Source organism: Antennarius striatus, chromosome 12 (genome assembly GCF_040054535.1).
Source record: "Antennarius striatus isolate MH-2024 chromosome 12, ASM4005453v1, whole genome shotgun sequence".
Classification (NCBI taxonomy): Eukaryota; Metazoa; Chordata; class Actinopteri; order Lophiiformes; family Antennariidae; genus Antennarius; species Antennarius striatus.
Genome location: NC_090787.1, coordinates 13,537,501 through 13,549,554, shown reverse-complemented (window position 1 = coordinate 13,549,554; position 12,054 = coordinate 13,537,501). Strand labels below are relative to the sequence as shown.

The window sequence follows — 12,054 nt, the reverse complement described above, 5'->3', positions numbered from 1 at the left end:
AAAAAGAAAATGTGATTTAATCCTAATTATAGTGTGATGAATGCGTCATTTGATTGTTTTAATGTTTATTAAAACAGGGCTATGATCAGTCCTACATCTAGTTTTGTTTTTTACAGTAAATACGCAAGAAGACGAATGAAAGAGCCAAAGAGCAAAGGTTACTTTACTATTTTAGTTGGTGGGAAGCAGATAAAAAGCAAGTGTTGCAGTCAGCTGGACAAATAAACGTCCAAATTCAGCCAAACAAGAACACAAGCAGCTGGAGGTCACTAAAAGCTGCATTACCTTTGGAAAAGTACAAATGTACCTAACTGTCAGGATTAGAAGCCCTTAAAATGTGTTATGACTTTAAAAAATTGAACATCATATTTCATGCTAGCTGGGGATCAATAATCCATGCAAGAAAAAATGAATGCAATATTAATATATGTTCTGATCAACAACATCTGCTAAGCCTGTTTTCATAAATAAGTAATCAGCAATGAGAACAGATTTTGCGGTTCTGTGGTCATGAAATCTCTGAGAGGACGTCCCAACACAGATTTCATGTGGGATTCTTCATTGTTTGGTGTATTTACTGCACGTTTGATCATCATTAAGGTCAAACTACTTTTAACAGGTTATTGATCAGTTTCATGGCATGGCTTTATAACCCGTCAGAGCCAGCAGCATGAGCTGGCAAATGTATCATCACCCAAATCAGCATTGTTCTTTACAGTTTTCACGGTTTCTACCAGTGTGTGATAGGGAGTGAAGCTTCAACCAGCCTGAGCCATAATTGCACAAAAAACACCAAGATTTGTGTGTGTGTGTGTGTGTGTGTGTGTGTGTGTGTGCGTGCGTGTGTGCGTGCGTGCGTGCATGCATGCATGCATGTGTGTGTGCATGCATGCATGTGTGTGTGTGTGTGTGTGTGTGTGTGTGTGTGTGTGTGTGTGTGTGTATGAAAGCATGTACGTCACTATAGAGCTGGAAACAGATCCAAATCACATCACAGGTGATCGACATCCAATGTGAAGAAGCTCGTTGTTAAAGGTCAACAGACTCTGGTGTCAGGTACTTTAGTTATCCTTGCTGTGCAGTTTTATAATTTCATCATTAGAGGGAGAAAAACTGCCGTTTTTAGTGTATTGTTGGAATTTGTAAGTGATTAAGCTAGCAGCTGGTCTCATTTAACCTCACTGTCCAGTTTGAGATATAGAAGAGTTATGGTTGGAACTTTTCCCTCTTAACTTTTCATGTGGTTCCATTTAAAAAACTCCCAAATGATTTATTTTGTGATTCTTTATGGGGGCCTTAATCCACCTTAAACTGGACTAAACTAACTCTACTTCTTGTACAGCAATCAGTAAACCATATCTAATCATTTAAAGTACAGTAATACATAATTTGCAGAACAATTACTTTTACTTTTACACTTAAAGCACATTTTGCTGTTAACAATTAGCTTTTTAACGAATACATAAGGTTTTAGTATTCCTCTCTGACTGCTGCCGTCCATGCAAAATGTACCTATTGATTTGTCATGATTATAAAGTACTCATTTAAACTACTAAAACAATGAGACCTCTCTGTACAAAGCTTTGCACTGATTCACATCTTTCTCTCAGTGACGATTATTAGAAAGTCCTTTATCCAACGCTCGCATATCCTCAGTGTGTCACATTTTTACAGTGAAGAATTGTGAAGAATCCTACATCAAACCTTCAGCATCCTGACCTGAAACATATTAAACTTCACAACAGGTAGAGATCCTGGTTCAGCTATATGAAATGTCTAGATGGGCAAAAGGGACTCTATTTATATATCTTTAAACATTATATTAATCAAGTGTTTTAAATGCTTTAAACCCTTATCTGAATAGATAAGATTATGATATTAATACCGAAGTCACAAAATATGTTTCCCCAAATGATCGGCTTTAATCTATGTGATTGGGTTTGATCAATCCAAAGAACAAAAGCTTAGCTGTCTCATTATGGCCTTCATCTTCCCCTGTGAGCGATAATGTGTGTAAATGCCTTTACCTGGTTTCACAGAAGCGCACAGGCAGCACTTTCATGTCCACTTTTGCCCTGGGTGGCTGTGTAACAGGAGCTGTGAGGGGAGGTGAAGCTGCCGGGCCTGGTATTGTCTCAGGTCAGTGGGAAGAGGGAAACCAGAGAGAAGGTGCAGGTCGAGCAGGTGCACCCCTGCAGGTGATGAGGCTTTTCTTCAGAGATTAGCAGCACTTTAGCACCAACAAAATGAAGACTGACTTGAGAGGGGTCTGCATGGCCCCCGGGTCAAATCACCAATGAAGATTTAAGTTTCCTTTTTGGAAAAAACCAGAGCCCTTTCGGAATGCCGTCCACACATCACACAGGTTTAGTTATTTAGCTTCACACTTTCTGACTCTTCATCACTGGTACAATGTTTTTACTTAAACACTTTTATATATTGGAACGATTTTAATCATAGAATGTTACATTATTGATGTTGTCAATTAAAGCCATCGTAATCTACAAAATTTACTCCTGTTTTTTTATTTATTTCAAGACAACAGTTTGTCTCTAGATAGATATACTGTATGTTGTCAATTGTTGTTGATAGTATTTCACTGATTTGACACATTTATTTTAAAGCTATTTTAGAGGCTGTTAATGTCTGCTTAACAGGCCAAGCCCTTCATGTTTCACAGTAATGAAGTCAACATGACAGAGACTGGTGGAGGAAACAGAACCCAGAAGTTATCAGAGACAAGGAAGCATGCCCCAAATGCACAGCTGGCATCAGGAATTCTGTGGTGTGTCACGGCATGAAGCCATACGGCAGTACAACGCAAACAGATGGTTGTTGGTGCCTTCAATGGAAAACGTCTGTAATGCTCCAATTTAGGACCATTATTGTTTATAATGACATTCATACAGCTCACATTGGCATGTAGAACTGATTACGTTTCACACTGCGAAGATGTTGTGCAAACTGCAGGACAACTCACATCTACCATAAAAGAAAGGTACAAGTGAGGGTGGTTGGATTTCACTGATTTGACACCCTCGCACTGAAGTGATTACATTTTAGTGAGTCTGAAACTGAAACTCAAAGACAGAAGGGCTAACTCCTCAGGTTTCTCGGTAACAAAGCCAGCATAACAGGGCTTGGTGGAAGAAACCAAATGTTTCTGAAGAGGCACTGAAACATGACCAAAATGCACAGTTGGTGTGTCGAGAAATGAAACCATACCAAAGACCACAGGGCAAAGTTGTAACAGATGGCTGGTGATGCTTTAAATAAAAGCTGAAGTCTGTGCCCAACCCTGAAGACATTGACATTTACAAAACGCATAATGGTGCGTAAAAGAGATTTAACATATTTCTTCTGACCATCTTCAAAAATCTGTGATGATATGGTCCAACTCTTGAACTGAAGAAGACTCTTGGATGAGAGACGAAACGTCTTCAAGAACTTTCTTAACGTCCAGTGGATTGACTTAAACAGCGTTTGGATAACCATGACCTGAATGACTGAGAACCTACACAGACATCGATATGGTCTAACAAGTGTTTTTTTTGTAAGTAAGGGCTGTAGATAATAAATGGATTTATGGGCCTATCTCATGATATAGTATGATAATCTGAGATTCAATTGGGACATCGCTGAGGAAGGTGAGAGTCTTTTAGGGATGTGAAAAGTAACTCATCTTAGTGATGGCTGTGTCCACAAACACAGCAAAGAGACCTCACTGTTTCACCACTGAGCCCCTTGGGTGATGAGTGGCTTCACAAATTGTGTCTGCATCACCGCTCATGTGAAGCACAGCGTTAAATCACACTGTGTGAAAGTGTGAGCAGCTGATCCTGGTGCTGTTGTGATAATAGGTTAGTCCATTGAAGGGAGAGCATCCACAGTAAATCTGCTCCACTCCCCTCACACAAAGGAGTGCCTACATTTATGGGTCCTGGGTGGGGGGGTGTGCCATTGAATCAACAATGAAGAGAGCAGGACCTCACAGACCTCTCCAAATTCTTTCTCAGACAGGCCGTGTGGATGACACAAGGAATTCTGGGGGATTCCTTTGTCATCCCTGTAAAATGCAACAGCATTTTTATTTGCTTTACTGTGAGGGAATTCCCTCCAGGATGTATCCTTGTTCTGTCACGACAGTCATGCTATAGAACAGGAAGGGCAATTATGCCAGTTAGGACTGGAAGCATATCCTTTACAGCAATCACAGTTTCTTCAATGCCAGGAAGGGTGTAGGGTTTTTTTTAAAGTAATTTAAATGGTAACTTAAAGGTTGTAGTGTGTTTTATGAAAGATATAAAAAATATTTAAAAGACTTACAGTATATAAAGGTATATCCATACATGATCAGCAATGTTAAAACACAAAATCAATATAAATCAACATTCTCATTTGCGTGCCTCCTTGCGTTTTTGACGCATATATTTTTGACGGGGACGCACGACCGTCAGACAGCGTATGCTAAAGGCAAAGAAAAATATTTCGTGAAAAGCAAAGCAAAAATGAAAAAAAAAAGTATTATATCTTTCTTTTTTTCTAAAACAGTTTTTTAATGATTACCAGGCTTTAACATTTTGATAAAACTAGTATATAATTTTACTCTTTTTTTTTTTTTTACTTTAACAGTTATGTTATTAATAAAAACATTGAAATTAACAGGGTTTTTTAAATTGTTTTGGTTGTATTGTATTGGTTTTTATATTGTACTACTGGCAAAACTCAATCCATGCGTACGCTTCTACCGTATATTCTGTTATTAATTTTGGGATGCATAAACGTCACGCTGGGATGAACAAATTTTTCTTGAAGTGCATCCCAGGGATGCACTACTTTCTTGAGGTAAAATGAACTCTGTAAATGCATCCCTCATTGTATTTATTAAACTGCTAATTTCACTTGGTAACTTGCTTTAATAAAGTATTGTGCTGTTTTTTTTACTGTTTATTTGATGTTTTGTGGTTGTTTTTATTTGCCTACGTGCTATAAAAGTAAACTAGCTGCAAGCTAACTCAGGGGCAAATGATTTTTTATTGTACCAGCAAAAAAAAGAAAAAATTAAGAAAACCTAAATGGAAAATCATGGTCTGTACTTTCTTTATGGGTAGAGTATAATAAAACCATTTACACACAATAGAGATCTTTAACTGTGGCTTTCCTGTTGGGGAGCATCAAACATTAATATCATATTAGTTATGAGCTCCAAACTGAACACTTCCCTCCAATTGTTAATGTCTGCCTGTGCTTGTTGCCAAAGCCTTTGTTGTTAAAAATAACTCTTAGTCTAGCGGAAAACCTGCCATGACTAATTCTTAGGAAACACGTTCATGAGCACCGCGCAAAGAGTTTCCATCTTCAAGTCCACTCGTGTCCGGAGTCGTGCAACATATGCTCAACCTTTCAGACGGAGAGGTCAAGCAACACTTGGTCAACCATTTCCATGTTGTGAGAAGGTTTTATCTGCTGACTCTGTGTCTTTAGCCAATGCTTGAAATCATTTTGGATAACCCTTTGTGTTGCTGGGAAGATTTCGTTTGAAGTGTTAAAAGCTAAAGCAGAGCAACTTGCAGTAGTGGGCTTTGACTATAAAGGTGAGTTGTCAAGGTGATGAATGCTCCAGTAGACCCAGCAGGAGATCAGTGAGGACAACCCACTAGCACTCTACTGAACTAGTCTGCATTAACAGCAGGTCATTACAGCCTCTTACATCACAGAACATACCACACTTTACAAAGATGTATTACAGTCATATGAATTCAAAACGCATCATTACATTCATGCTTTTTCTACTTGTGCTCGATCAAAAACACTTGATTTGTAATTCTATTTATTTAGGCCCATATATACTTTATCAATTGTACTTTGAGCCGGCTGTCTTAAATATTTTATTTTTTATGTTGTACGTCAGCTTCTAAAAATTATGCTTTTGTAGATATGTTGAAATAGCTACATATACAGCAGAGGAAATACGTATTTGATTCCCACTGATTTCAAAAACTTGCACATTGATAAATAATTAAAATTCCATGACTTTTATGGTAGCTTTATTTTGAGAATGATAGAATATCAAAAAGAAAATGTTACCTGCATGAGAGACACCAGTCCCAAGTTTTCACCTGTATGAAAAGTCATCCCCTCCACCGACGTAGTGACATCTCCACCATGGGCAAGACCAAGAGCTGTCTAAAGATGTCAGGGACAAATACAAGGCTGGAATGGGCTGCAAAACCACAAGTAAGAAGATGAACGAGAAGGTAACAGCTGTTGGTGCAATTATTCAGATGTGGAAGAAGCACAACATGACTGTCAGTCAACCTTGGCCGGGGGCTCCATGCAAGATATCACCTCATGGGGTCTCAATGGTCATCAGAAAGGTTATAAAATCAGCCTAGAACTACACGGGAGGACCTAGCTAATTATCTCAAGGCAACTGGATCACAGTCACCACTAAAACTATTGGTAAAACGCTGAGATGCAATGTAGCTCAGTCCACTAGGTCTTGGGCTGGGGACTAGAGGGTGACCGGTTTAGGACTAAAAGTTTAGAGTGTGAAATGGCAGTGGAGAGGTGTCATAAGAAGTATTACAACTTTTTAAATCAGCAGTAGATCAAGTAATTATTTGTATGAATTCAAAAATACCGTTATGCATTGATACTCATAAAATACTATAGTACTTATGTACTATGCTGAATTTGCAATGCTAAATACACAAAAATTCTAACATCATGCTAACGACTTTTAAATGAACTGTTCTTTGTGTGTTCAGAGGAAGTTCACAGTAACTTAACTCACATTAGGAAAAGTTACTAATACATAACTGTATGTGTTATTGATATCTTGAACATAGAAAATGTGCCTTTTTAGATGATTAGCTCTTTTTAGAGGTTTGGCTTTTTAGAGGCTGTCTGTTTGGTCCTTTTCTCTCTAGGAGTCACAGAAACTCATAATTAGTCAATAGCACTGATAAACATCGAGCGTCAAACGTTCAGAGTGTATTTCTGATTTCTGCTTTTCTTCCACTGAGATTTGACTTCTCTTTTATGAAACTCCAGATCTTAGAGTCTAGGGGATGTGTCATTGTAAGGATGTCAGCTTTTGTTTGCCTTTAGAGCTTCTCCACACACAAAAAAACAGACAACAGATGCTCAAGATCAATAACTCCACAAAATGTCAGGTTTTTTATCTTCCAAAATTACTTCCTGTTTGGTGCACTTTGATTCATCAATGTCAATATCAGCTGGTCTTGACATTTGATAAATGTGAGTTGAGCCTTAAAATGGGAACAGAGACTCATATCAGGCTTAGTCATTTCCTCTGGCTTCATGCACAACACTCCACATAACATTCAAACATATTTGTTCCTGCTAAAGTTTTGGAAATGTGAGGTTGAACAAGGTGTGTTGCAGTCATCCTAAAGTAGCCGGAGGTTTGATGAAATATTAAATAATATGTGATGATTTCAGTACTGTATCTTAAATTGTTTATTGCCAAGAACAAAAGCATGGAAATGTGCACCTATCATAGATACTGTGGTTTTGAGCTCTGTTACACTGGCAATTAACAACAATGAGACAATGTGAACAGGAAAAAAAGTTATCAGTCTGACTGGTGAGACCAGATTCTGTTGGAAAACTGTGAAAGTAAAACGCATGGGGGGGAAAAAAACCCTGCGTACACCTGTGTCCTGTCTTTAACCATTATTTTCATGACAATGAACACTGGGAACATCCAGTGGAAAAGTTGCTATACAGCAGGGAAAACATCCAAATTACAATCAGCCAACTGGGAAAGACTGTCAAGAACCCAAATTCAATAGCAACCATCTATTTGACAAAAGGTTGAAAGTTATGATGCTAGGATACGCTCTGTTGTGAATGCATTGGCACATCCTGACCCTGAACTCACAGATTGTGAAACTGTGTTTTGAAATCCTCCCTGACCCTTATCTAAAAATCTGATGACTTGTACATTCTCCAGTGGAACCTCCCTCTGTTTTCAATGGGCTCTGAAACCATTACATTTACTTCTTTTATTATCTCAAAGCTTCCTTCATGATAATCTCTAAACTGCTCTGAGTAAACATGAAGGATCACAGTCCAGGTATACAGTGTTTGTGACTTACACGACTTCTATTTTTAAACTTGGGGAAAATGAATTAGAGAAACTAATATTTCAGCCACTATTTGATTCCAACATGGGAATTTTTGCTTTTTCTGGCTCTGATGCCAGATAGCTGAATACAGACACTGTGTTCCACTAATGAGCAGTGACATGCAGCCCACTGGCCCATGGAGGGAGAGGACTGCTGGTCTTTGAGGAGAACAATGGGCAGACACAAGCCTCCCTGGACTGGAGATTGGGGTTCTGCTGCAGAGCAACCAGAGAAAAACCATCACGACCTAACTGGAAAATGGATAAAGGGTAGAAACAATATGCAATGCAACTGACCAGTATGAAGATTAGTTTATCCATCATAGGGAAGGCCGCTTAGGAAACAGCCCGTTTTCTATGGCTCTGGAAGAGCTTTCCTGTCTTAAACTGATGATTCATTATCAAAGAATCCCAGCTTGACCTTCTGGGAAACCAAATGTGACAGAAAGCCTGTGCTACAAACTTAGAAATACTTCACTCATGTTTTGAAAGATATGGGTAGGGACAGTCAAACACATAAATATGTTGCTTTATCTCCGTGGCACACTGGCGTCGGGCCCGGAGTTTGCCCCACCTCATGCCCTAAGACAACTGGGATAGGCTGCAGTTTCCTGTTACCCGCTACGGCGGATGAAGCTGTTCAGAAGATGAATGAACGAATGAGCGAATGAACGAATGAATGAATGAATGAATGAATGAATGAATGAATGAATGAATGAATGAATGAATGAATGAATGAATGTTGCTTTATGGGAATTGTAGGACCCATCATAGGGACAACCGATATGAACCATTCCTGTCATATCAAGACACCAAACCACTGGAGTTCAGATTCTTGTGCCTTCTTTACATGAAATGAATGATTTCTCCATGTTTTAAGTCATTCTGCACTTTCCTCAACTGTTCAGAAACCCATTAAAAATCTACATATCATCTGAAGGATTTATGAAATACACGTGGTACATTTCAAGAATATGTTTACCGAGTTAATTATTTGTCAACAAGACATATATTGACTTCAAAGTAGTTATGTTGTATGTATCTCCAAGGTCATAGTGTGTTAATCTATGACTGTGTAAAACCATAATATACCAATATGCCAAACATAACATACCAGAATTACATAAATTAGAGATAGTTTCAGACAAGCACAGTTTCTCCTGTAAAAGTAGTACCGGTATTTGCTACTGTTTTTAAATAGCTATTGTTTTACTATTATTATTATTATTATTATTATTATTATTATTATTATTATTATTATTATTATTATTATAGTAATAATAATAAAATATAATAATAATAATAATAATAATAATAATAATAATAATAATAATAATAATATCATCATCATCATCATCATTGCAGTATTAATTTTATTTTCACATCCCTTATACCTCTAGCATTGTCTGGAGAGCTTCGTGACGCTTTGGCCAAAAGAAAACAAAAAGTCAAGTTACTTTATGCTGGACATTAGTTACAGTGACAAACACAGAAATGACTTTGCCGCCATCCTGTGGCGCCGAACAACACGTCCACAATTCCTCTTGATGTGATCCTAAACGTGAAGAAACCAAAACTCCACACTCCGTCTGAAAGAGAACTTGTGAACCCTAAACCCACGAACTAGTTCACACAGTTGCAGTTTGAGTAAGAAATGATTTTTGCGCGCACAATCCAGACAAAAGAAAAGGACACGTAAAAGGTAAGTAATCGTGCGCAAGACTTCGAACACATGGGGGCGTTGTTGCTTCCCTCTAGAGTTATCCCTGCATTCAGATCAATACGTTTGATTTTGTATCGACACATTTTCAATCCACCTTGACTGACCCTCAGCGGGGTTCTGACTCTCTTTTGTGAATGTCATTGTAATTTTTGAGGCAATTAAGACATTTTATTAAACCAAAAATCTGGTAAATATTGTAAATCTAATAATATTAAGGCGTAACATTTAAAGGAAGAAGAAAAAGTGTCAGTTCAGTAGTACTTTTATTTCATTTTTATTTATTTTTTTGTTCCACACGGTATTGATCTAACGCAAGTATCGTTAGTAACGCCAAAAGCTCATGGCCGAATGTGGCCAGACATAAATTACGCAGAGTGTCACAGACCAAGATTACAAATCTTGGGCACAGTTTGGTTAAAATACCTTCATCTGATTATTTTGATGAAAAACTCTGCAGACAGACCTGAACACATAATAGAGGGTGGACGCGGCGGGGAGCACTCATTGGTGTAGCCTTTACCCATTGGCTGCCTCAGACACAGAAGCGCTTCCTCTCCATCTCCCATAAATGCGCCCCCACCACCGACCGTAGCAGATAATCACAGGTCACTGTGAGAAGGACACACCTTCCGCTGATTTTGTCCACAGGTTACACGGGGATGCGTTTGGATTCACGAACAGCTGTCATCAGGCCAAGATTTGAGTTGTGTTTTTCCAGCTTGCAGTTTGACTGTTTCTGCGATTTTTGCGCACACGTTACGAGTTAGCTCCGCTGCGACTTGAAGATGACCGGGGTTTTTGAGAACTTAAATACTGATATGCATTCGAACCAGATTACCTCAAGCAGTTACCACAGCTTGCACAAATCGCAGGAGTCGCCGACTCTGCCAGTGTCCACGGCGACGGATAGCAGCTACTACAACAGCCAGCAGCCCAGCCATTGCGCAGGGTCTCCTTTTGGCCAGCTCAGCTCGTACCAGTACCACGGCAGTGCCACGAACACTGTGCCATATAACGCAAAATCCTACGACCACGGGTTCAACTCTTCTTATGGGGCGTACAGCTCCTACGGCTCTAACTCATCGCCTACTCCAGCTGATACAGGTGAGGAAATGACTGTTTTTATGCTTCTAAATTAATAATTGAGACACACTAGTCCAAACATGTATGCGCACAAACATTGAAAGTGAATGTTTTGTATTTCGTTTTGGTTTTTTTTCATCAAAAAGGACATTCCGGATATTATATGACACCTTTATTAATTTTATTTAATCATTAGGTGCACACGTTGTGTATAATGTCTAATATTTCCATGCAACACAAAATGCTATAACCTGCATGCCTTTCAACTTTCAGAAAAAGAAGAGAGTGAACCAGAAATCCGGATGGTTAATGGAAAACCAAAGAAGGTCAGGAAACCTCGAACCATTTATTCCAGCTTCCAACTGGCGGCACTTCAACGGAGGTTTCAGAAGACGCAATATTTGGCTCTGCCGGAACGGGCCGAGTTGGCAGCCTCGCTGGGCCTTACGCAAACACAGGTGTGTGCATTTCACATGTGTTTATATGCCAAACATTCGTTTTATATATGAGCTGATAATAAGTAAAGCAATCAGGGATTAAATCTTAATTATTGGTTTTGTCAATGTTGTGCATGCATCCGTTTCTTTCCAGGTCAAAATCTGGTTCCAAAACCGACGCTCGAAGTTCAAAAAGTTGTGGAAAAGTGGAGAAATCCCCCAAGAGCAACATGTTGCTTCCAGCGATTCCCCTCCCTGCACGTCTCCGACAACTACTGCATGGGACTTTCCACAGACTCAAAGAATGAACAGTGTCAACCTTAGTTTACCTCAAAGCAGCAGCCCTCCAAACACGACTGCTCCTTCATCGTTTTTGGCAAACTACTCCTGGTACTCATCCACGAGCTCTGCGACGCATCTGCAGCCTCTGGTCCAGCACCATCACAACTCCGCCATCAGCGCTGGGACGATATTCTGAAACAAACAAAAATACAAAAAAAACAACAACAACAAAAACAACAAAAAAAACAACAACCATTGCGTTTAAATCGGACATTACTGGTGAGGGCATGAAAAATGCCAATACTTCATTTTGCAAACCTCGTTCAAGCAAGGAGATGTTAATGGAGAAAGACAGATTCAAGGACTGTGACGGT

At 39.0% G+C, this 12,054-nt stretch overlaps 1 protein-coding gene across 1 annotated transcript in view; it reads left to right on the top strand.

The window, feature by feature from the left end:
• Window positions 1-10,491: 10,491 nt before the first annotated feature.
• dlx2a (distal-less homeobox 2a) overlaps window positions 10,492-12,054 on the top strand; it is a 2,168-nt gene continuing 605 nt past the window's right edge. The window contains exons 1-3 of the mRNA XM_068329545.1: window positions 10,492-10,982; window positions 11,235-11,419; window positions 11,553-12,054. The exon at window positions 11,553-12,054 is cut by the window's right edge and continues 605 nt beyond it. Of these exons, the coding sequence (XP_068185646.1) occupies window positions 10,664-10,982; window positions 11,235-11,419; window positions 11,553-11,876 (828 nt within the window). The 5' untranslated portion in view covers window positions 10,492-10,663 and the 3' untranslated portion in view covers window positions 11,877-12,054. The remainder of the gene's footprint in view (window positions 10,983-11,234; window positions 11,420-11,552) is intronic.